We start from the raw sequence: 25987 nt of genomic DNA on the forward strand, positions 1-25987 counted from the left end.
TAAACACAAGGCGTAGAGCTTAAAGGTTTACTATTTTCAAAACCTACCACTGCCAACATCAAATCGGAACTCAACATGGCGATCCTTGATCGACAAACTGGCAAAATCGCCGTGACCTTCCTCGCTTTCAGCGCAGTATAGCAAAATTCCATCCCTTAAATCTCTGGCTTTAAATTTCAAAGATACCTTTAATCTGCGCTGAGGGCGAGGTGTGGGGTACGCAATGTAGGCATCTTTAGAAAACGCTGGTTCGTAAACGGAAATTTCCTGCTCGCATCTACGTCCCGCTCGTCCAAGTGGGCATAAGCATTTGAAGTTGTTTTCAGTATCGATACATCTGCCTGGTCCGCAAGCGTATGGTGTGCAAGCTTCGCCTCCATGCTTGTTGCACGTAGGTCCACTATATCCAGTTTGGCACAAGCAAGTGTATCCTTCCGCGGTTAAAGCTTCCTGGCAAACTCCCTGATTGTGACAGGGATTTTCAGAGCAAGTCTCGCATGTTGTTATTCCGTCCTTGTTGATGGCATCGCGAATAATGTCTTGGTGCGCGTGGCCGATTTTCAAGCGACTAATGCAACCTAAAATGCAACCCTTTGTGGAACCTCCCTAAAAAACGACATCCCAACATACCCACAAATCCGGATTCAATTTGAAGTTCGGCTGGAACGTCTCTAAAGTTGGGAACACCTCCAATGTATAACGGCTCGTTCAAATCTAAACCGACAAACTTTCCATCGGTAACGCCTGTGAATGGACCTTTTCCGTCCACGTACATGGTACCGCGTTTTCTGTTTCGTGATACTTTAATAGAATGCCATTGCCCTAATTGAATGGGGCTATTGGCTCTGACGGTGGTAACGCCTTGGCCAAGGTTGAAGTAGAATGTAGGAACGCCGTTCACTAAAGCCAATGCGATGAAATCAGTTTTGGAAGACGATTTCTTGTGGCCGTTGAACAAAATTAAACCATCTTGCACTTCCGGTTTGAACGAAACTTCAATTGTAAATTGGATGTAAGCATCTGGGAGTGTAGGAAGAGCGATGAAACTGTTGGGAGCTTGTGCGAAATACGGCACTATGCCTGTTACAACAAGAATCGTTGGGATGTCAATGCTTGTGTGGCTGTTGCTGGCAGTGCAAACGTAGGTACCGGCATCCGTTCCTTTCACTTCGTCAATTTGGATGGTGCGCTGTAACATTGTTAAATCAGCCATTAGAGTTGCACCGTGCAACCCGCTTACACTATGTGGACTAATGTCCCGGTGCAGTACGCCTCCAGGTTTGCTCCATTGATACATGACAGGTTGCTGTAGATCCGTACGGCACTCCATTACTATAGACGATCCTTGTGGAGCGGTTTTTGTTTCAATCGGTTGCTCTCCTTGTACATTTTCGTAATGGGGATCTAACAAATATTACGATTATTTGGAAATGACTGGCTGATTTCTACCTATGACTTCGAAAACGTAATCTTTGCTATACACCCCTTGACTGCCACGTGCTTCGCATCTATACGTTCCGGCATTTTCACGTATTGCAGATGAGAATCGCAAAGTTCCGCCGCTCGTTTGGATGTTATCCTCAAACCTACCATTCACCTTGGACCATGAAGTTATAACGCCAGGTTCGTTTGATCGACAGTACAAATCGACAGTATCTCCGATGCGACAAGTCGGGGATGATGATTGAATATCCAGCAATGGTGAACCTCCGCTTGAGGACGATGATGAAAACCGATCGTCGGTCGCTTGGTCTAATAAAAAATAAGCAGTGTATTATTTTGAGTGGGTGCAGATTTGACTACATTTGAAAGTTAAAAGCTGCGAAGAAACATGATCACAAAAAAGAACATAAAAAGCATAGGTACAAATCTGAAATTAAAATAAAAATTTAGTAGTTATTGTCTGTTAATGAAGATAACAATTGATGCTAAACGCACTATTTAGTTTAGTCGATAGAGGTTTGCTGTGCAAAATGTCGACTAGTTCTGATTTTTAAATGTGAAGAAGAGCAATTGTCATTGTCAATAAATAAATTTATATGCGGAGATATAGAAGTTACAGGTAATAAGGCTCGAAGATTGGGAAAAAGTGCGGCGCATTGCACGGCACCATATTCAAAAATCAAAACTACCCGATCTTTTGCCTACCAAAATATGTCTGGACTACTTGACGTTAGCCTTAGCAACTTCCCTCATAGACAAACGGTTCAGTACATTTAATTTATGCAGGTGTTATTTTCAATCTGCTCCACGTAGAGGCAGCCGTTATTAAATAGATCAGACAAGATTAAAATCAATGCAAAAAGAACGCACGAGTTTCACCCGTTACAAATAGTTTTATTTTTATCATATAAAAATTTATTTTCAACAAAAATTTTTCTAGATAACCCAATTTCACAATTCACAAAAGTCTTGAAAATTAGATGAGAAATACGACGCTCTTCTTCGAGCTTACAGATTAAATACCGTAACAATTCTGTATTGCTCAACAGCAAAAATACGAAGTTGTATGGTCGCTCTAACTTACAAATAACACCTGCGTGAAGATAGCTACCGAAGATAGCGACCGTTTCTACGAAGATGATCAAATACCACAGAAATACTAAAAAAATGTAGATTGCGTCCACCTTTACAAACAAGCAATGCGCGAGTAGTATAGACGCAATGTAAATTTCCCTATGGCCCATTTTAAATAACTCAACGCCTTTACATTGTCGTATGGCCAATGTTAAAAAAAACACCGAGTATATACAATAAACAGATGCAGAAATAATTTCGTATTCGATTTATAAACACTTTGGGGGTAGATTTCTATGTGACGCAAGGGGTTGCAAGAAATTATTTTTGCATTTGTTTATTTGATATGTACAGCAGTATTTTTCTGCACAAACTAGAAAGTACTACATTTTTTTGTGTTTCTGTGGTATTCGAGCATCTTCGGAGAAACGGTCGCTATCTTTGGTTGCTGTCTTCACGCAGGTCAAAAAAACACCGCTCCCCTTCACTTTATTAAGTGACCCAGGTTACGGTACGGTATTGAAATCCATGCGTTCTTTTTTGCGCCACAGTGTAAAGATTAACACAGAGGTATGCAACAATTACTTTTAAAGAACAATTTGGTTCACCTTTGCGTTTGTACAGTACCTAGGCGCATTGAGGTATAAAGAGAAAAGAGATGTAAATAAATCAGATTGAACTGGGATATAGAAAACTGCCCCAATACTGATTTTAAGAGAGCATTAAAGCCATAAAGGAGAGGGGGGACTTTACTTGCGCCTCTCCGTTTTAATTTTTGATATGTGAAAAACGATGGCGGATATCTTGATTTCATTAGCGCATAATGGGTATTCACCCCCCACAAATTACAAAAGCTTCAATGAACCAAATCTTTTCTCCCCTTAGAGAGTAGAAAAAATACCCAACATTGCCTCGGTAGTATAGAGGGAAGTAATTTGAGAGTACAAGTATATTGTTACTTCCAATTACTTTTCCCTCACTACGATCTCCTGGGAATTCCCCCTTAAATAATAAAAAAAAATGTCACTTGCTCTCCTTCGAGTTATAAAGTTAATCAAATAATGCAGCTTATGCTAAAATTTCAGTAAGATAACGAAAGCCCGTAATTAGTATACACACAATTACAGTGCTGTTGTACGTACCAGGAAACGTGGCAGATCAAATACCATAAGTAAGTAAAGACATTTGAAAAGAAATTTATCTACTGCACTTTTCTCTATTTTGTAAAACAAGAGAAATGGGGAGGGTAAAAAAATGGTTTTATGAATTTCTTTTCCAAAAATTTGAAGAGAACGACACGTCTACCTCCATTTATGATAATTAAAGTCTTAAAGAAGTGTATTTAGCACTTTAAATATTTAGTACTACACCACTATCCCAAGTTATAAGTGAAATGTACTCAAAGGGTAGTTTAAGAGCTGCAGTTCAAGTATAATTAAGTTTTTTGTACTGGGAGTAAATTACTCAACTATTTATATTAAGCTCCATTGGTATTAAGTACAAAGCACCGCACACAAAGTAAAATATTTCATGTTATCAAGCAATTCGGCTGGAAGTACACTTGTACACATAGGCCACCACGTTGTAATGAACGACATGTAGAGCTAGACAGTGTAAAATAAGAAGAACAAACCCCGCCGCCTTCTTCCTAAACAATACAGCTCATCTGTTCTATCTCGACAGTCGTATTTCCGATCGCATCGTCGACGTTCACTTATACACTGACCGTCATCACATCTCCATTCAAATCGTGAACATCTCTGTGTAATTTCTGTGTACATGCAATGTCAAACTCAAAAAATTAAGTCAAAAACACTGGAAGCAAAAATTTGTTTCATCGATAGTACTTACGTTGAACGTGAACGTCAATGTAATCGCTCGCAGTTCCACCTTCGGCTGCTACCTCGCAGAAGTATCTACCTCCATCCTCCTGTCGGACGTTCACAATTTGTAGATAGTCTCCATTCACATGCGAGTTGGGCGATAGAGGCAGGTGCTCTCTAAACCACCGGATTGAGGATGGGGGTTGCTCTTGGCCTCCACGAACCACACAATGTAAGGTGATTGAAGTTCCCACTGCCGCAACTTGTTGCCTATTTTCTGCAGTGATTGTAGTCGTCTGTTGATGGTAATCTAACAACAGCCAGAGTGAGTGAGCCGGATCATGTTAACAAAGGGGATACCTTGTACAACTACATCAGCAACTGCGTCAGCTTCTCCTGCGGAATTAATTGCCGTACACCTATAGCGACCTGCGTCTGATATTTGAATTCCGATAAATCGAAGATTGCCACCTTCGGCGGAGCCGCTCGCGGGCATTTCTCGTCCGACAGGCGTCCAGGTTATGGAGATTGGCTGTTGTCCAGTTGCAGCGCATTCGATGTGTGCGTTGTCTCCAGGGCGTACGACTTGTTTTGGTGGGTGTAAAGTTATTCTTGGAGGCGCTACGAAGGTAGTTTATTGTATGTAGTTGTGGCATCATTTTATAACGAAAAGACTAATACTTTGAAAGAATCGAATGATACATGCATGTGATTTAAAATCATATAAAATGTGAAGCAATGTCAAATTAGGTCCAGTTGTCACAAAATGGAGTTAGTTGGTTCTCCGTATGTTGGTGCATAGTGACCCCAGTTTCATTCCAATGTTTTCATGCAATGGAAGTACCCCCTTCAAAATGTTTGAATTGATGATGAAACCGAAAAATACTATTTCTTTATCCAGTCGTTCAAAAATCAATGATATCTTCGCTAAAATTAAAATTTTGCCTATACTTTGGCAATACTTTTCATTTTTAAACACTATCATATGCCAAAAAGGTCTAGATATATTGTAAATTGAAAATCCTTATTTCTGATAAAGCGAAGTACACTGAATGTTAACATACCGTTTTCAGATCCCTATGTTCAAAAAATGCACCCTCCGTTCCGGTTGTTAAAATTCTTTGAAAACGGTACCCTAACGTTACATATGTGGTATCTAAACTGGTACTATTATGATAAATCGCGGAATACGATATATGGAATATAATATGGTATATTATATATGCCGGACAGGAATATGAAGAACGTACAACAAAAAGAATGATGGCTAAGGATGTAAGAGCGGCTGGTAGCTGTGGACAGTGATACACAAGTAATCTTTATGGTGAAAAATAAAAGGTTCTGGGGTTTTATCACCTAGTCAACTGCCCGTAACCGTTTTGTTGTGATAAGGAATCGGAATGTTGCTTCAAAACAATTAACTAACACCTAAAGCCGATCACAGTCTACCTAATTTGACACTGTGTCGAATGAAGTACAAGAATGCAAGCAGTAACACCGATGAAAACACAGTACCTCTTAGTGCACATATGTCTTCCTCGGCTGAATGAAACAAAAATTAATCTAAATAATAATCAAATCACTCGACTAGATTCAGAAGAGAGGTCATCTAAACGTACAACATTGTAAAAACATGTCTACTTACACACTACGACTAAGTGTGCACTGAAACTGAACACAATAGCACCCGATGGATGAACTCCGAGGCATCGATACTCTCCACCGTCGGTCGGCTGAACATTGTCAATGAACAATGTGCCACCTCTCACGACGGAATTTTCGGGCAACGTCGAGTTTTCGCCACGTACCCAATTAACATACAATGGATCTGAACCGGCTGAAAGTTAAGGAGTATTCAGCATCTTTGCTAGAACTTGGGGTGCAAACCGGTACCTTGTGTTTTTGTTTGACAGCGAAGCTCCGCACGTGTTCCAACGGGCGCAGTAAACGTTTTATCTCCATACGTAGGGATATGTTCGTTATCCTTATATGGTACTCGTGGCGTAACGTAAGGAGGGTACTGTGTTACTTCATTACCCGCGTTACCTGCGCTACCATCTTCACCTAGATTTCAATTAAAGATAGTATTGGTGTGGCTGTACAGTCAAACTTTAAAGTTAAAAGACAGACTTTTAAGTTTAAAATCCAATAAGTGAGGGTTAGAGGTGATTACAGATTAAAGTCAATTAGCTTTATTAGTAATAAAAGCGATTTCCTTTAAAAATTAGTCGCTAATTAGTACCTAGGTACCCAAATTGTAGAAACTAAAGGATTCAAATAAAGCATAGCACTGGAGAAAAGTAAATGGATATTATCAGTTCGATTTTGAGCTGAATGAAATAGTGAAAATTGTAGCAGAAAAGCTAATGACCTTTCAATATAAACTTATACAGAAAGGTACTTACTTTGGCTTATGCGGTTCAGTAGTCGCGAAAAAATACGAAACTATACATATACGTCAATAGTTTGTGAACCAATTTCCATCTATTTCATATAGTCTCTCGCTCATGTGTTGACATGTGCTAGAGAATAAAGAACCCGTTTGAAATTGGTTCACAAACTATAGTGACGTAGGGCTCTCCTTTCGTGAATGCAACTGTAACCCAAATTTTGTAGTGGTAATTATCAACTAGTTTTATTTAGCTGATTGGTGGACACTCAATTTGGATTTTACTTATAATAGGGGGTTCAAGTTCTCCTCTTTGAGTAGTTCAAATTATGTAGTACTTCGTTCGCAGTATGAAACTCATACATTTTTTAAAGCTGAAAAGTATAAGACGCTGCCTTTGGATTGGTCTAAGAAAGGTCGAATTTTGGATTGCCTTAAGGGAGGACAATTGAACATATCTCGTTTGGGAGTTATTTAGATATGTAACAGCTAACATTATTCTCTGAAATAGCATCGTTGTAGTTTTATACCTGCTTTTTTAAAATCTTATTAAAATGCAAAAATTTGGTGGCAAAAGAAATGAAAACAAACATTTTTTTTCCAAATATCAAGCTGAAGGATCAGAACGTTTCATTCGGGGGATGCACTTCCAAAGGCCCGAAATTTGTGTTTGCACGACGTTACCTAAGTTTTTGGGTACCTATGCGCTGTACGGTTTTCCTGTCAGAGTTTAATTTTGCAAAAAAATGTTACAGGGTTGGATAAAGAATTGAAAGACCTTTGCCATTAGAGTTGTAGTGGGGAGTGGGTGATTGACAAGGGGTTCTCCCGCTCTGAAATCCAACGTTGATGTGTTTCGCGATTTTGTATAGTCTCAAATACCAACTGATTGATTCAGGGTGGCTCTTGCACCTATAAGAAATTTGATAGGTATTAAATTTGGGATTTAACTCCCTTGAAAGACTTCTCAGGCCTCGAGTTTGAATCTGCATACAATCGGAAGTAAACGATCTTGCGTTTCTCGTACAATTTAGTTCATCTATTAATTGGAGTATTAATAAACTTGTAACAAATATAGCAAAGGAGCTTCAGAGTCACTGAAAATTTCATCAGTTTTTCCTTGAGTGATGTTGAACATAATACTGAAACAGAATTGAAAAATTCGAAACCGTTCGCGAGTTATCATGTACACAGGCGGACGGACGGACAGAAATCATGAACTTTCTTAGGAGCTCGTTAGTAAGCTTTGATCCTGGCTTTGATGATAACTTACGTAACGCAGATGGGGAAAACCACCTCCCATATGTTATGTTGTGCGATTTGAGAAAAATGCAATGCATCTGTTAGCAAAGGAGAGCTTTCCTGTTAATTTTTCCGAAACCGGCGAAAGAGTTCTCAATAACTTTTGTAAAAAAAAAGGACTAAGAAAACAGGTTCTTTAGGACCAGTAGGCCATAATGACGCTACTCTACTCATTTTCCATAAGTACCGATTTCCCACAAAACAATATTCCTCCAAAATGGACAAATGGAAAATTCACTGTGTCAAGTGTAATGTGAACAATCTGTACACAGGGCGTCGAAAGTGGAATGAGCAGTGAGTTTTTCCGTCGCAGATATCTTCTATTGGTGACATTGTTTGATATAGGTACTAAAAGGTTTTGACTTGAAAGGGTTATGTGAAAACCACCACCTTGAAAAATGGGTTTCGTCCTATATGCGCAGAGTTTTTTTTCTTAAAAAAAACGTTCTTGCACGTATCTTGAACAGTATTTTATAGAAAGCGTATGAAATGTTCAATATCGGTTTTGTTCCTACGGTTTACTGGTGATTTCTCTCATTTTTCTTGAAAAACTTCACTCCTATGTAATTTTCAAAGTATCAAATATCCCATTAAAACCAATCCATAGGTAGTGCAAGAGGAGACACTGTTTTAACTGCATAAGTACCTACATAACTTGATTCAGAAATCAAAGCAGGCTCAATGATATAGGTAGTACCTACAATTAATTTTTTATCTCTCAACATTGATTTTTCTTTGAATATTGTAAATTGGTTCTTCAACAAGAGCTGTAACACTGATTCAGTGTTTCAATACCTTTAGAATACCATGCCATGAGTATGTCATTTCATTGTACAAATAATTAGACATTTATTCCAAAGACATTTTGTGAGATGAGCTTTAATACCTTTCAATGCGTTGGCTTTCTGGGTAAGTTTACATGGAAAGAAGGGCGAATTTGCACTTTCTTAAGTAGAAGATTGAAATTTTAATGATGGGCGAGGTAAAAAGGTGTTACAGTAGAACCTATTTAATCTAATTTTAAACATGTTAATAATTTGGTTAGACTTACCTGGCCTTACTGTATTCCCAATTAGTACGAAGCACAAATGAAATTAAAACAAAACACATTAATAAATCGTGGTCACAAAACAATATACATTTTGAATAAAATATGATTTTAGTAGTGGCTTTTAACACTAGCTGATGTAAGCAGCAACAATGGGTTTCTTGGAAAATACGAGGAAGCTGTCGCACCTCAAAATTAAAAAAAACGAAACCCTTGTTAATCATATTTACAATGGAAAACTAAGCACAAAGCTAAAAATGACGTACCTGTAATATCACCTCGTTCTGGTACCGAGTCAACCACAAGACTGACTCGTTCCTCAGCAGTTCCTGCGCTATTTTGACCTTGACAAACGTAATATCCTTGATCGCTGCTGGTTACTCTAGTTATTTCATATACAGCGACATTGGGTACTAATCCACTCAAAGGACTTGCGTGACTAATGAAAACTATTAACTGGGAGCAATATTCACAACTATACGTACGATTCTTGAGCCGCACCACTGTAGGAAACGAACTGCTTCGACCACTGTACTGTAGGTTGAGGTACTCCTGTCGCTCTACACTCCAAACGAACATATTCACCTTCGCGAACATTTAAAATGCCACTACGCGGCGAGATCGTTAATGACGGTTGCGTGTGAACCTCAAGGTGTCCAATGGCTGTTGTTTTTCCGGCCGTGTTCTCCGCAGTGCACATATACTCACCTGCTTCCACCAAGCTGATTGAAGTAAATCTAAAGACGACCTATGTATCTGACTATCACAATGAAAACCAGAATATTACCTCAAAACCCCATTTGAAAGCTGCTCAATAGTGTTGCTCAAAGGTTGTCCGTTAGGTCTGCTCCAGTGCACGCTAGGTTGTGGACTTCCGGTAATAATACGACATTGCATAATAAGACTTCCGCCTGCTGTCACAGTCAGTGCCTTACTGGGATGAATTTCGATTACAGGAGCTTCCCTTCCTAAAATAACTGGAATTATCACATCTTTGCGTCAGTTTCGTAACATACGTTCCACTTCGATGATTGAAGAACTTTGAGCGACGCCATTTCTGTTACTTGCCACGCAAACGTATACACCACGATCACGGATCTGCACGTTTTGGATTTTCAGTACGGATCCTATTTGCTGAGCGTTGGGACCTAAAGGATCAGTAACTCGTGTCCACTGAATGGTAGGTGCAGGAACTCCAGTTGCTTCGCAGCGAAGTTCTATCGTTGAGCCTTGATCCACGGTTACTTGGGTCGGGTCCACACTTACTTTCGGATATTCCCTACAACATTTGAAATAAACGTCATGGCAATTGAGAATGCTAACCTACCCAGATTCTTCAGCAGAAATCGATACGTAAGCGGTTCCGTTGCCCCGAGTAGTTTGCGCTGTAACACTACAAACGTAAGTTCCGCTATCTTCAAGTTTCGCATCATAAACAGTTAGAACTCGTTCATCTTCGCTACGCGATGAGCTGTACGGGAGCGGTTGTCCGTCTTCTCTAGACCAAACCATCGAACGCCATGGTCGTGGGGCATCGCAAGTTAAACTAAACGTCTCCCTGATTTTACCATAATATTGCGCGGGCGTGATGGTAACTTTAATCGCTGGTTCGGGACTTTGCTGAAAGACTTGAATATACACGGTACTACCCTGTACACCTGCAGAATTCGTAGCGACACACTCGTACTGTCCTTCGTCCGATTTTTGAGCGTAAGGTATGCGGAAGACTCCGTTAATAAACGAATGCTGTCAATAATTTAATGTAGGAAACGTGCAACGCCGGTTCACGACTTACTCTTTCATTCATTTGGGGCCTGTCAACTCGTCGCCACTGTAACGACGGTGCCGGATTTCCTCTGGCCACGCAATGTACTTCAATCTGTTGATTTTCTTGGACTTGTATGTAGCTTGGTGTAATGGAGACAGTGGGAGGCACAGCGGGATTAGCTGAACAAAAAAACCTTGTAAACACTAGTCAACCATGGTTTCAAGTTAAAGTTACCTGGTGCAGCCAGTGCATTTTTTAATGACACTGAGCAGCATAATAATTGTTAATACGTAATTAGTATTTGGAATTGAATAAACATAAAGAAACTTACGTGGTCCCACAGTTACAGTTGTGTATTGCGTTACGATTACAAATCCGTCAGATGCCTGACAAACGTAGTTGCCGGAATCGGATACTACAACATCGGTGATAACCAAAATACCTCTACCATCGTCGATGGCGTGATTTGGAGCTAAGTGTCCTCCATCCTTGTACCATTTCAGTTGTACTGGTGACTAGAAAATGGACAAATTTTTCTTAATTTTTAGGTTTTTTTAAAGACTGAATACATTGATATAAGGAGGGAATACCCTGTAATTTTTTGTACCATGATGTTATTAAGAGAAATCGTTCTGTATCGTTTAGACTTTAACGGAGAACATGCCATTCACTCTGTTTGAGTGTGTCGATTGATATTATAAGTAAATTATACATAGACGTATAGTCCAGGAAACGAAACTTGGAAAGTTAAAATAGTATAAAACCTGGTAACTTTTTCAAAATGAATCGATTTGCATCAAAATTTTAAAATCTATATTATTCCGATGGCCGCTCTTAATTTTTTGAGGGTGAAAACTACCCCTCTTTGCCAAATCCCATAAAATTACATTAATGTGAGTAAAATTTGGTTCAGATAAGTTGAGTAATGATGGTTAGAGGCCTTAGAACATTATTTCAGAATATTTGAACCCTTAAAAAATCAACCTTTACAGTGGTGTAATACAAAAAAAGTATTTACCCTCAAAAAGTTAATAATTTTTTATTGACGACAGTTACCCAGTGTGCATTTCGAACAAAGTATCGTGTTCAAACCTCCTGGTAGATGGTGTATCAAACGTTGATATAAACATTAAACAGTTCATAGAGCAGGAATGTTTCTGTGTTTGTGCAAAGAAAAAGGTTCCGAGCAGTCGCGCACGTATAATCATATCCATGTATCTCGAGTGGGGTTATGTTGAACATCTGCGAACCTATTTTATAGTGGAAAAACTTTAATACTCTTCATTTTGATATAACCCATGGCTCTTTTGTTCCTTTAATTAAAATTCAGATTTTCAAGGTGGTGATATTCGTTTTGAATAGCCCTGTATATACATTACATAGTGTATAGATATGTCTAATGTGTAGTATAAGAAATACATATACATATACCGGTAGATGTAGATCATCATACCCCGATTTGTGTTTTCAGAATTTTTCGAAAAAAATTTCATAACTCCTTTATTTGTTATGATAGAAAGTGCATTTGTATCATTTCGTAGGTTTTTACAAGAGCTACAAGGCTATTGCATCAAATCCCTTTAAAACTCTTAGTTTTAAAATGGGGTGACCTTAAAGGATTTAAACAAGGTAGTTTTTTTTTAAATTCTTTCAAGAATATTCTACGAGTTTTATCGAAAAATGCATAGTTTTGCCGTTATTTGCCTGTGAAACTCTAATTTAGCGTTTGACGAACAAGAGCTAACCTTTAACAAGCCAGAACTCGGTTGGTATTGATCACACAGCAATTATTAAGACAACATTTTCTTTATAATGCATACTTTTCGAGTTATTCGCGAATAACTAATTAAAAACATGAGCTTTTCTATGAAAAACTCGCGAATACCTGGAGAAGTATTAACTTATCAAAAAAATGTATAGAACACTTTTCGCTTAGAATTAATTTTTCTATCTACTCGTGTGTTAAAATTACAACAAAAATTGCCACCCCTGAGATGGAGTGGCAACCATCCCCAGGGTGAAAACCCCTTCTGGCATGATATAGATTTTGGTCCTATTCCCTACCTACCGTTAAATTTCAAGTCAATCGATTCATTTTGAAAACATTGCCAGGGCAAAACCTTCATTTCCTGTACTATTATAATAGTACGAGTGTTTTTGAGAAAGTTCTAAATTTTAAGTTGGTTTGGAATCGCACTTGGAAATAGAGGGACAATAGAGAAATTTTGAGAAATATTGGATTCATATAATTAACTTAAAAATAATTTAATCAATACGGTAACTACTCAAAAGTACATTGTGAGAGCGTTTTTTGTGAAGTTAGGTACTTAGTTTTTTATCATGGAAATTTCGATCTGGTAGTCTTTCCCGTAGGCTTAAAATTATTTCGTTTGGTTCTTATTTTTTTTGCAGATATTTGTTTATTCTGATATCTGAGATGTTTTTCCCGTGTAGGGTCGGGAAAGAATAACTCTACCGCAGAGGGCACTGCGTGTCGTAAGAGGCGACTAAACAACTGCTGGTCGGAAGCAACCCTGAGTGATTGAAGGGTTAAATAACTGCGATATTTTAATTAACGTATGTAGTAGCAAGGGGTTTGGGTCGAGAAATGCTCATATTTCTCCAAATGCTACTTTCAGGTTTTTTTTGTTACTGCTGTTGGAGTGAAAGTGGAGTCACATTTTCTGAGAGTGCTAACTGCTATTATACGTATATGCTATTTCGATCAGGTATGACCTTCAAAGATGTCGCCTCAAGGCAATCTGTAGCTACGTCATTTTGGGATAAGTTATAAGTAAGTATAAAGTTAGAAGACTTTCTAGGCATTCTAGCATTTTCCGCGCCCTAAGCTTAAAAAAATTCATTGTGGATTCTTGTTTTTTTTTCGTTTCAATTTAATTATTTAAACATTCGTTACATTACGCAATTTAAAATTTTAAAAGGGATGAAAAATTAGTGACAAATTTCCGAAAATTCAACAGATTAGAAAATTGATTTTTTCCGGTATGAATTTCAAAAACAAAGTGCCACAGTTGCCATTTATCTAACAAATTGTTCACTTTTCTGATGGTGGAGTAGTATTATCCCGATTCTAAGTGAGTTTCATTGGTGGGGAATTTTGATATAACATAAACGTTTGGGAAAAAAAAGATTCGAAGGTCATTACATTGCGATTGTAAACGAGCACATCTACTTACAGACGAGGATGATGAGCTCGCCGAACAATAGAGCCGTACGGTTTGGCCAACCTCGACAATCTTTATTTGCGGGCCTTCGATCTCGACGACAATAACTGGTGGTGGCGGAGGGGTATAAATTGTTTCTGTCGTGGTAGTTATTTGCTCTAAAAACATTGATGTTGCAGTAATTCTCTAAGCCTAAAACTGTACTTACCAATTGAAGAGCATGTAGGTCCGGTATATCCAGGCAGGCAGTGACATACGACGCGGTTATCTGGACCTAAATTACAACTTTCCTCGTTTCCACTGCACGGGCATTTCGTGCAGGATCCCAGCGGTCCCGCTTGCAAATCGTTAATATCCCTATAGTACCCAGGCGCGCACAACTCGCACGAAGTTCCTCTGTAGCCCTAAATTTGCACGTCATACTATGCTACGGCGTTCGACCATAATACTTACAGGAGGGCATCTACAAACTTCCACATCCCTCGCTTTAGGTTGTCCGGTGTATTGTTCGACGGCGGTATCTAGAGCTATATCGCTAATATAGGAAGCTGTGGTATAAGGAGACAGAGTAGCTCGCACAAGAATTTCAGTAATGTGAGCAAGAACGGTTAAAATGTCTGCACGTGAGGCAGGTTGAGGTCCGCTTCGCCAGTCAACTCTCTGCCAGTTACCCACACTCAATGGAACTCTTACTTTCTGCAATCACGACAAAATTAGACAAATTCGTCACACATGAAAGACTTACATTATCCCGATTGGGTTGTGGTGGTGACGTATGTGTCCAATAAATGGTAAGATCATTGCCCGAAATTATAACATCTTGATCGGGAGAATAGCCTGCGCCTTGATCAGAGTATTGCTGTGTAAACTCAAGTCTGCCCCCGTACGACTTTATTTGATCTCCCTTAAATTCCGGTGGCAATGTCCAGTACATACTTTCTGGGACCCTCGATCTGAACGTGTAACCGATCTTGTTTTCGGCAACATTTATTAAAAAGTCAGATGTAATACTTTGCTGTCGAGTCCTAAAATTTGCAAGATTAGGTTTCTGTTTTAATTTAGCAATTGGTAAAGCGAACTTTGAGGTTAACGAAAATCCGTGATGATCTTGACTTAGGATTTGACTAGGTAGTTGCTCGATGTAGAAGTTGCTTTCCACACATTGATCTGTGATTCCAGAGCAGAAACATTTCTGGCATCCCTCTGGGTTGGTGTGGTTTAACCCGAATGTACCCGGGCGGCAGTGGTCGCACCTGGGGCCTTCTACATTGGTCTAAGGTTCAAAAATTGTAGTCTCTATTGCTATCCATTTATCATATACCTTGCAGTGACAGTATCCTCCCACACAAACAGATGAGAGCGCTCCCGCTGGATTGCATTCACATGTTTGAGCTTGCGATTTACACTCGCCTGTCCTAGGATCGAGCTCAAATCCGGGCAAGCATTGCTCACAATTTGCACCAGAAGTGTGGTCTCTACAGTTCTGCAAGTATATTTATTTTAAAAATGAATTGGACAACATAACGCATTGCATACAAAGCAAGCTCCAGTTTCTGGATCGCATTCGTTCGAGTGACCGTTGCAGGAACATAGTTCGCAGAGACCTAGGTAAATTCCTTCAGGTGCGCGTGTATACCCAACATCACAGTCCTCGCACGATAATCCACGATAACCAGCCGGACATTGGCATTGCTCTACAGCCAAAGCACGCTCTCTTCCTGTGTTACGCTCACTTGCTACGTCGAGAGATACCGAAATTAAACTGAAAGTACACATTGTAAAACAGCTACCAGTACAAATCAACTCACCTGGCCTCTAAAGTGTTTGTCGTGTAAGTTGCCTTAATCAGAATTGCCTGAAGGTCTGCCAAAGCCATGAGAAGATGTTCTCTGTCTACCTTTTGTCCATCTGATCGCTGCCAGTGCTGTTCTAGTAGAGGAACTGAGAACGTTTGTTTCGTATTTGGTTGTGAGTTATCACGTGCAAAGTACAAGAGATTGATGTGATTTTCCTAAAATGTTTTTGATAAAAAGGCACTTACGGGCATAGATTTCATGTCTTACACTTATCAGTTCAACATCAGGCGCAGTATTTCTAGAACTTTGGCCACCAGGCGTCGGAACATATCTGATTGTGTACCGCAAGTATCCACCATACGCTGATATCTTATCGCCTAAGAAGCGAGAGGGCAGTGACCAATACAGTACATCTTGATTTTGGCTGTTGAAACTACTGTAGACAATTTCGTTGGCATTTTGATCTAAACGTATTCCGTCCCGTATAGGAACTTCTTTTCTTAGCGCTTCTACCAAGCGAACATCATGTTGTGAGCTAGTAAACGCGATATTGATCTACAACATGAACCTTAGAAGATTCGGCACGATACTGGGTTGAATACTCACAGAATCGCGATACCAATTTGAGCTGGTACATTGTTGAGTGATACCCATACAGAAGCAGGCAATACAACCAAATTGATTCTCAGAGCTGAGATGGAACGTATTAGGCTTACATTGATTACAAGTAGGACCATAAGTGTTTTGCTACAAACATATTTGTATTAGTTCTAATAATAACCTTAATGACACATGTATTCGTTTGAGTTATAGGGATTTACTTACAAAATTCCGTATTGAAGGGAGCATAAAGAAATGAAATCATGTTAAGAATAATCGAGTAAATTGGTGAAAGGGCTAGGAATGTTTAATGATTATTCTTACTTTACAATCGCATCGTTGTCCGGCATAGTTCAGTGATCCATCTGGGTTGCATCCTATTCCAGGTTTGCAGTAGTCGCCCGGTACCAATGGATTTCCGGTATAACCAGATGAGCACTGTTCACATCTTCTGCCAACATATCCAGGTGGACATTGACATGTAACTTGTCCGTCTGATTCGAGCTGGCATGTGTGGCCAAATCTAAAAATAGGAATTAAAGATTGTAGGGCGAAAATGACACTTATTCCAATGAAAAATTTGTGTAGATGCGTAATTTTTGTTTAAATCTTATCGCCTTTGTAACTTATTCAATTTAGATAAGGCGTTAGAGGTAAGGTCACATCTGGTCCTTCGTGATAAGAAGGGTTTTTATTTGACGAAATTTAATTAACGCACGCGTTTTATCGCTGATAAGAGATGCAGATGTGATTAGTGCGTTATTTCAGCGTAAGTGGGGAAGCCGCGCATTCCTACGAAGATTAATTGTGATTGCCGGTTTATTGAAAAATTGTTTGCAAATGGAGATTATTTTATAGTGGAAGTGGTGTTTCGTTAAATACTAAAGACAACGAGAAGACTGACCGTTCGACATTGCATACAGCAATATCAATAAGAAGGGTTTTTATTTGACGAAATTTAATTAACGCACGCGTTTTATCGCTGATAAGAGATGCAGATCTTTGCTAAAGCGGAACGAAACTGAAACTGGTTAATATCCTTGACCGTTCGACATTGCATACAGCAATATCAACATGTAAGTTCTTTGCTAAAGCGGAAAAACTGAAACTGGTAATATCCTTACAAAAGTGGAATAATTAACAAATCGATATTAATAACTTACTGATTTCGGGAATCTGTAAGTGGACATGGGCATGGTCGACAAGGAATTCCATTCGATGGATCTCCGTAAGTTCCGGGTTGGCAGGTTGCCACCTCCTTGTAACATTGGCCAAGCCAAGGTCCTGATTTGTGTCGGCTGAATCCTGGTGCACAACTCTGAAAAATATTGTGATTAGGTACTGCACATGTAAAACTGGGGCCAAATTCTTACCTCACAAGACAAACCGGAGTATCCGGCGGGGCACGAACACTGTTCTACATATATAGCCTGGCCTAAACCAGTATTGCGTACGGCAGCAGAATCCATATCGATGTTAGTGAGGGCTGTATCCAAATGGCCATCGACGTATTGCAACTTAATCAAAATATGTTCTACGTTTTCTAACACCATCATTATATCTTCGCGAGTTGCTATAGCTTCTGGCGCATTTGGTGATCGTCTAACCCATTCTCCAGCAAAGAATCTAACGGAAATATCTTCTTCTCTACCCGCTTGGTGAGGGTTGCCGATGTGAAGTAACGTATAGCCATTACCCTACAATTGTATGCAAATACAGTCGAGCAACAACACTGATCGATCTAATACCGTTAAAATAACATCAGGAGCAGTGAGTGGTCGCCCATATCCGTCATAACGTAACTTATACTTCAAATATCCGCCATAACTTTTCAGTTGATTGCCAACAAAGTTGTCAGGTAAATCAAAGTAAGGCAAAACATCACTTTGCGCTAAATCGCCATATGGAGCCGCTAAAACGGCATGAACGCCGTTTTGGCCAACTGGACTAACTTTTGGCTCGGCGCCTCTGTAGATCGGTTCATCTCTGATGTCTACCACGCCGGAATAGGGATCCACGCGAACACCCAAATATTTATGGGCATTAAATGGTGGTTGCAACTACATTGAAAGATTAAAAACATATGCGATTTCACAGTCGATTACCTGATAGATGAATAAGTCAGCTGATCGACAATCGGCAGTTGCACCGAAACAGAAGCAACTAATGCATTCGTCTTGGTTTCGGGCTTCTTCGTTGAAAGTTCCTTTCGGGCAGATAGGTGCTCCTCCATTTACAACTAGAATGGTGTCTGGGCGTGCGAAAACTGCGCCGAATATATTTATTGCTTCACAAGAATAGGCTCCTTGATCTTCAATCTGTATGTTCGGACAGGTCAGTGTGCCAACTCCCCCAACGCTTGTCGTTGTACATTTCTCAGGAATATGTCCCCAGTTAAGTCGCCACACCACCTCTGGCATGGGAACACCGACAGCCGTGCATGTAATTACAAACAGTGCGCCAACGTTGAGGTTTACCATCGGAGGGGGAGGTTTGGCGATTACAACGGCAGCTAAAATGTCGCTTAGAAGTTTAATGTAAATTAGTGGGGGTTAATTACAGCAGCCGACTTCGTCGCTACCATCTGCACAATCACGCTCGTGATCGCAGTGGTAACTCTTCGGAATGCACTGGTTGCCGGCGTGGCATGCAAATTCGTGGTGCTGGCAAGGAGATCCTGGAGGGTTGGTAGCGCAGCTCGCTTCGTCTGTTCCGTCACCACAATCGTCATCGCCATCGCAGCGCCATGTTTTAAGTACGCATTTCTTGTTGTTACATTTAAATTCGTTGGGCTCACAACCGTGGGAACCTACAGTGAATATTCATTAATTATGTTTGATAAATGCAGATCAGGCACATACTGCAGCGAGTTTCGTCAGAGCCATCTTTGCAGTCAAATACTCCATTGCATACTAAATGCTTCGCTATACAATCTCCGTTGGAACAAGTCGCTTCGTGAAGCTCACAGGCTTTGGGTGGACGAGGAGCAGGAGCAATGTCTGCGTTGAAAACAATTATTATTATTATTATTTATTGTAAATATCAACAACTGCGATACACTTACCGTTAATATTATAAAGACATAGGTAGGTAAAAAGGGGACAACAATTAATTAACATTACTTAGTTTTAGTATGTCAGATATACCTGTTCCATGATATTCAGTATCTATGGGTGGCAAAATTCCGTATTTTAAAACAGATGACTGAAATTTACTGTCTTTGTAAGATTTCATCCACGCTGCATGCGAAGTTTTGAGACTCGTTAACGGGTATACTAATAGATAAAGTACTTACGGGCCTCGACGGTCAAGTAGACGTTAACTTGGGCGCCGGGGGTTGACGGTGGATATCCAATGGCAACGCAGGTGTATGCGCCACCCTGATCCATTTGTATGTTGGGTATTTCCAGACGGCCAGCGTTATCGCGGGTTCCTTGAGGAAGTGGCAAACCATTCCCTCTTATCCACTTAACCTTCGCTCTTAAAGGTCCCTCATCACGACATTGGAAGACGACCTCACGCCCTATATTGACATTTTACAATTAACGAATGCCGGAATTAGAAGGGTTCATGCAGTATGTACACCGAACTGTTAAATATTATTCTTGTTTACTATTGTACCTGTGTATATGAATTGAATTTAATACGAAATGAGATTCAGTATCAATGATGTTGATTAAGAGAGCTTTAAGTATAAAGGATGTATGTTAACAACTTATATTTAATATTTAATCGTATGTGTGAATGTGTAAGTCGATATTCGATGGTTTCTCTGATAAAATGTGTGTAACACAAGGGTAATCTAGAGGGCAACTAGTAATGCACTAAATCACACACATTATAATAGAGATATAGGCAAAAAAGAATATGGAGTTTATTAATAATATTTACATTAGATGCTGCAGGTAGAGTAGGTATATACACCAAATTTAAACCATAGGATTGCTTCCACATTTATGTAAGTATGGTTTAAATTAAATAGGAAAAATGTGACAAAATGAAAAGTGAAAATATGGTAACAGGCTCAGGCAACGTCTTATACTCACCAGGCTTGTACACGCCTGCATTCCGAAAACATAGACAAAAAGAGCATTAGTGACCACATGGTTTATGTATACTTATTCTCTAGGTTAATAGAATATCATTAACTTCTCATTCCTAGACTCGCAATAACAATTTTCGGGCTCTTTTATTTATTTTAAATAAATTCATTTGCCAAACTTCATCTATGTAACGTGTATTTTTCAATTTTCACCGTTGTGACCAATAAGTTTAATTAAATTGTTTAATACGGAACAACTGTGATGGATCATACAACATTGGATCACGCAAATTAATAATGTAGTGAGATAGTAAACAAATTTGTAGTAGTTGTATCTCCAGTGGACAAATATCTGAACAAATCCAATGGTTAGTGGAATCATGACTAGTTTTAGTGACAAAATGCAGAACACGACTTTTCCAAGGTATAGCCGTTGGATGTGTCTAGAAAGTTGGGTTTATAACTCAGCTCAAATGCATTTCGATCAAAGTTTTAAATTCTGTTACGTGCATGATCCAACAAAATTAGGATTTAACCAGGAAATAATTTTGGTAAAGCTAAAGCAGAACTATACGATTCAAATGTCAAATTCCTCGAATTTCAGTCTCATGAATCCGAATCCTGAATTGCAATATTTAGATTACGATTAGCCATAGACGATGGTGATAGGCGTTTAAAATTAAAAAGGACGAAATACTCTTATCAATCAAAAACCGTTTTGAAAATACGTGGACGTAAAAGAGGTCAAAAAGCAGTAGAATCTAAGAAAAAATGAAATTATCAATTCGGTTGGTAACAAGTGTTGACGTTTTTGGTAATTTCATCTGTTTTGCCAAGATTCCAACCGAGAGGTAATTAATTGGCTGAGTAGGATTTGTACAGCAATTTCCTCGTTTGTGTAAGTTTTGACCATTTCGATCAAAAATTTGGGAGTGTTAAATTTTTAGGAATGTGTTTGTTAAGCCACATCTAATTGCAAATTAACGAAATTACAATTGATCAAAGGTATAAAAACTTACTTATGACTTACTACTTAGTGGCAAACATTAAAACATAACGAACTGTAAACTGCACTTGCTAAAGTGCCCCTTTTTAAATAAATCTGTAATGTAGTTATTCGACATAGACGATTGATAAAATAAATCATTTGGTATGATTACGATTGTACATCGGAGGGACCCAAGTGACCGTCAGGGGGTGCTCAGCCCCTTGGATACGGCCCTGCCTCCGACCATCAATGATTTTTTAAACCATGGGTAAATTATGTAATCCCCTAAAGGATATAACACACAGGAATAGTTAATATTAAACAACACTTACTTTCTTTGATGGTTTGTTCATTGGGATACGTCTTCAAGTGCAAACCACCAGTGACACCAGCTAAAATAAGAAACTATGTTAATAATTCGGCTGTGGTGTGCAAAGAAACTGCATCTACTGTTCTACTATTGAGATGCACGACTGTATGTTATAATAAATATCGCCTATACCGACATAAAATGATGAACTTTTTGTTATTCTACATATGAAAATATTAATCATTAGTCTTGAACTACTAAAACTTTATTATTCGATAAGGTTTTAGTACCTACATTGTACAATGGTTAAGTTCTAATTTCTAAATGATTAGAAATCGATCATGATCTTGCATTCATATGGAAGAACTCCATAACCAAAAAACTAATGACTAATGAGTTTTACGTTTGTTTCTATAAAAGCTGAAATTTGATAAGGTCAGTCGCATTACATTGGGATGCGACCGACTTACTGTCAGGCGGTCTCTCAGTAAAATCGGAACAATCCAGCTCATCACTGGTGTCATACGGACAATCCACTTTTCCATCGCACCGTAACTCCTGTCTTATGCACGGACCATTTTCGCAACGAAAATATCCTCTGCTGCATCCACCACTAACATTTTTGTTTGCTAACAGTATCACCGAATATATTTAATTCGTTATTGTACGTGTTCAGGCAATGAAATTGAATTCACTTCTATTGCCAGAACGTTTGGTCAAAATAGAAAAGTCACTTACGACAGTTGGTTTCATCGGACAGGTCGTTACATTCGTATCTTCCGTTACAAAATGCGGAATAGGGAAGGCATTGATCTCCACTGTTGCACATCCGTTGACCCCAAGGGCAGTTTGCTACTCCAGATCCAGGGTCGGGGAATCGTGGTGGTATCGTTACTGGTGGTTCAGTTGGGGTGGGTTCTGTTCCACAATTGATTTCATCGGAGCCATCGTTACAGTCGTTGCGGTAATTACATCGCAAATGTCCAGCTATACACGTACCGCTAGCGCATTGATATTCATCCGCTCGACAACCTGGACAAGAACATTTGTATAAAATTGAGCAAGAACTATCAATTCTTTTTCCCTGATTTTTCTTGATGATGTTCATGAAAAATCATGCAATCTTTTACAAAATAATTGAATAGATATGTACGCGTACAGTATACACACTAGCATTTTACTGCAGTAACACACTTAGATCATGCATAACTTTATATGGAATTTTGTCCAAATTGACACCAACAGTTAAGTTTCCCGAAATAAGTATGCATATTGTTATCTTTTTTCGAACAGTTCAAGCGCATGGCCCTTTGTAGGCATTTTTCAAAGCAATCAATGAATGAGTTTTTGAATGAGCAGGACTTCCTCTATTTATGGCCTACCGGGTAAAATATACGAACACACTAGAGGTCGGTCATTCAGGTTTCAGTTAAACTTAACTGACAGTTAATTTCCATAAAAACAAATTTTACTGAAAATTGACACCGGCTCTAATTTGTACCCTTTTCTAAATTGCAATCGTCGCTGATAGATGTCCATTACTTTTAGAATTCCTTTCAAGTTAAAAAAAATATCTACCCAAACTGTTCTATTCAGAACGATTTTAACATATCTCGAGCAAAAATCACATAAAAAATGTATCAAATTTACTTTTACTAAATCAAATAATCTGGAAGCTTATGAGATTCAAAAAGTTGTAGACATACATAGTTCCATTCTAACAACTTAGTCTTTTTAAGAGCCTGTATGTTAACATTTTAAAAAACCTTTAAGAATCTTTAAGAATTTCCATTAGTCTCCAAAGGTTTTCAAGAACCTCTGAGAGCATTCTAGAGGTTTGGGTGACTTTGAAAACCTTTAAAACATACCCTTTAATAAGGTCCAGTGGTTTAAAGTGTGCTGTAGAGCCTTACAGACCTTTTTTCAGTCTCTAAGAGCTTTCAACAGTCTTAAAGAGTTTTTACATTGTTGTGTAAACAACGTCATGTAGACGTTATTTCGGTCTAATCACCAAAAATAATGACATCCTGTATATGAGAATGTTTCAATTTTGTTAGGTGTGGGTCTGGTGGAGTTGTTTCGCGTCATTTGAATTTGTTATCTCAGTATCTATTTTTCCTTATTAGAATTGTTTGTAATTGCGTATTATTTTCTCGTTTAAAGTTTATCGCTTTCGTAAATTGTTTATTTAGATTTGTGTATTTAATTGTGCAATTACGTGTAAAAATGTGGGGACATCTGGTCGTTTGCGATAAGAAGTTTTGTTATCGGACGAAATTTAATTAACGCACGTTTTCTTGTGGTTGTTAGAACGAAATTGCAAGTGTTTACCGATTGTAATTGTTTTTGAAAATCCCGAAGAAGGAGACAATTTTATCAACGTAAAAATGGGGCTACTATCGTTGCTATTGCAGCTGAGCAGTCTGTATTAAAAAAAAGTTAATTCCAATGTGAGTAAACAAAGCATTTGTCTGCTTAGTAAAGTTAGTAGTTTTTACCGTCCGAGCAGGCACCTCGTTCATCTTACTCACCCAACAAGATTTTTGTAATCAAGTTCAGTGTTATCAAGCACAAGTGAAATTCAGAAGATAGCGTTTGTGTGATTTTAGTGCTCCAATATCGCAAACCTTTCACGACCACATATTTGAATTCTTAAAAAAACTATGTAATTATAAGATTTTTTCAAATTTTTAATTATCGCCCGTCTGCGTGCGGGGTGTGTCCAAACAAGCTTTGGAAACTTCTCTTCCGTTCAGGAATTTTGTTTTAATTATTTCTTGTGTTTCCGAATAACTTTTTGTCATTGTGTGTTTATTCGATTCCATTGTAGACCGGAATAGAGCTTTTCATATCAGATTCTTCAGGTGTCAATAAAAATGTATATTTAATCCTTTGGAAGTTTCGGAAGCGACCGAGGTTCTCACATTGAGAAATTTTAAGTCCAAAGTGCGTTTGGACCGAATGGTATCAAAGTAATTTTTATTGTATTAGGGAAACAAAATTAACTTCCAATTTTCTTAATGTTAATTCTGGAATAATAGACCTCATTCAAACTACGCTTTACGTAAATCGTTTAGGATTGCTTGTTTTTTTTAAGTGACATAACAATCGTTAGGCTCAGATGCCAGAGCTTTAAACTACTAAATACAAAATACACGAAACAAATATATCTCAAAAACTCACTTACGACAGGCAGACGCACAGAAAAAGTGTCTGCAGAGCCTTTTCCTAAGTCCATTTAACAAATCAAAATGCTTTAATTCGTGTTATAGAACATTTCAGAACCTTTTTCGGTATCTGAGAGCTTTTAAGCGTTTTAAAGGGCCTTTAAAGTTTTCAAGACCTTTAGCACCTCCACCTCTCAAAGCTGAACATTTGTTAATCTTTAAGAGTCTTCTGTACCCACTGCACCCAATGTAAATTTCCATAAGAGCGCCCGCCATAAAAACTCAAGTTGTTTATCGAAAAAAAATTTTTTTAAGAACTATTTTATAAATTTAGACCTTTATCTACAAAATGTTCGGACTATTTTTTTTAAAAAGTGTATAGCAACTGAATATCGATTTTTTAAAGATTAGCTGTTTTGCACCGATTATTGCGCTAATCTGTTTCATTTTTTTACTCGCGATCAAGACGATTTTTGGAAAAAGTAAACCGACAGTTTTTTAATAAGTTAATTCTAAACATGACCCCAAAAAATGAAATCATATTTTTTTTAAATAAAGTCTGTATCTTGGCGGGCGGTAAATCAACAATTTCAGTGTAACAAGTGGCTGCTTAGTCTCGGCGGGAACTAACTAAGGACCAAGACAGGAGTTCACAAAGCAAAAATATCATCTTGTATCTTGCAACTATAATCATCTATATACTATAATGTAAAAAAGTTGCGCTTGGGTAAAGAAGACTCTTAAGGATCTTTAAGATTACCCAAAAGTTTTCAAAAGCCTGTCTCTTGTAACCCTTTGACTTTGAGAACTTTTAATATACAACAAAATGTTCCTTAGGGGACCATTCAGGTTATTAAGGAGCTTTTAACGAGCCTCTAAGATGCTTTAACACCTTTGAGAATCTATGAGGGCCTTTAATAGTTGTGATTGAGTCTTCAAAAATGTTTAAAAGTATCCTAAAAGGCTTTAATAGTCTTGTTGTGGTTTCGAAATCGTAGTTGGCTTTTTTCACCTTTTTAAAGTCTTCAATGACATTAAGGAGCTTTTAACCA

General features: G+C 38.5%; 1 protein-coding gene across 28 annotated transcripts in view; it reads right to left on the reverse strand.

The window, feature by feature from the left end:
* The window catches only part of LOC116170153 (basement membrane-specific heparan sulfate proteoglycan core protein), a 173226-nt gene that overhangs the window by 3109 nt on the left and 144130 nt on the right, over window positions 1-25987 (reverse strand). For 25 of the 28 annotated variants that reach the window (XM_031486353.1, XM_031486356.1, XM_031486354.1 and 22 more), the window contains 38 exons: window positions 22507-22800; window positions 21791-21850; window positions 20475-20489; window positions 19724-19951; window positions 19290-19427; window positions 18989-19237; window positions 18534-18940; window positions 18177-18488; window positions 17802-18125; window positions 17592-17746; window positions 16753-16951; window positions 16435-16575; window positions 16096-16383; window positions 15841-16043; window positions 15569-15794; window positions 15354-15515; window positions 15112-15305; window positions 14778-15057; window positions 14486-14728; window positions 14241-14436; window positions 14045-14190; window positions 11179-11362; window positions 10875-11026; window positions 10407-10825; window positions 10096-10358; window positions 9867-10047; window positions 9565-9816; window positions 9346-9518; window positions 9083-9091; window positions 6234-6404; window positions 5986-6177; window positions 4701-4961; window positions 4369-4650; window positions 4151-4288; window positions 1450-1752; window positions 1241-1404; window positions 631-1189; window positions 48-578 (listed from right to left, as the gene is read on the reverse strand). In XM_031486353.1, coding sequence (XP_031342213.1) covers window positions 48-578; window positions 631-1189; window positions 1241-1404; window positions 1450-1752; window positions 4151-4288; window positions 4369-4650; window positions 4701-4961; window positions 5986-6177; window positions 6234-6404; window positions 9083-9091; window positions 9346-9518; window positions 9565-9816; window positions 9867-10047; window positions 10096-10358; window positions 10407-10825; window positions 10875-11026; window positions 11179-11362; window positions 14045-14190; window positions 14241-14436; window positions 14486-14728; window positions 14778-15057; window positions 15112-15305; window positions 15354-15515; window positions 15569-15794; window positions 15841-16043; window positions 16096-16383; window positions 16435-16575; window positions 16753-16951; window positions 17592-17746; window positions 17802-18125; window positions 18177-18488; window positions 18534-18940; window positions 18989-19237; window positions 19290-19427; window positions 19724-19951; window positions 20475-20489; window positions 21791-21850; window positions 22507-22800 — 8694 coding nt within the window. The remainder of the gene's footprint in view (window positions 1-47; window positions 579-630; window positions 1190-1240; window positions 1405-1449; window positions 1753-4150; window positions 4289-4368; window positions 4651-4700; window positions 4962-5985; window positions 6178-6233; window positions 6405-9082; window positions 9092-9345; window positions 9519-9564; window positions 9817-9866; window positions 10048-10095; window positions 10359-10406; window positions 10826-10874; window positions 11027-11178; window positions 11363-14044; window positions 14191-14240; window positions 14437-14485; window positions 14729-14777; window positions 15058-15111; window positions 15306-15353; window positions 15516-15568; window positions 15795-15840; window positions 16044-16095; window positions 16384-16434; window positions 16576-16752; window positions 16952-17591; window positions 17747-17801; window positions 18126-18176; window positions 18489-18533; window positions 18941-18988; window positions 19238-19289; window positions 19428-19723; window positions 19952-20474; window positions 20490-21790; window positions 21851-22506; window positions 22801-25987) is intronic. The other 3 variants (XM_031486346.1, XM_031486345.1, XM_031486351.1) reach the window with 3 other exon arrangements.

The sequence above is a fragment of the Photinus pyralis genome, unplaced genomic scaffold, assembly GCF_008802855.1.
Source record: "Photinus pyralis isolate 1611_PpyrPB1 unplaced genomic scaffold, Ppyr1.3 Ppyr1.4_LG5, whole genome shotgun sequence".
Classification (NCBI taxonomy): Eukaryota; Metazoa; Arthropoda; class Insecta; order Coleoptera; family Lampyridae; genus Photinus; species Photinus pyralis.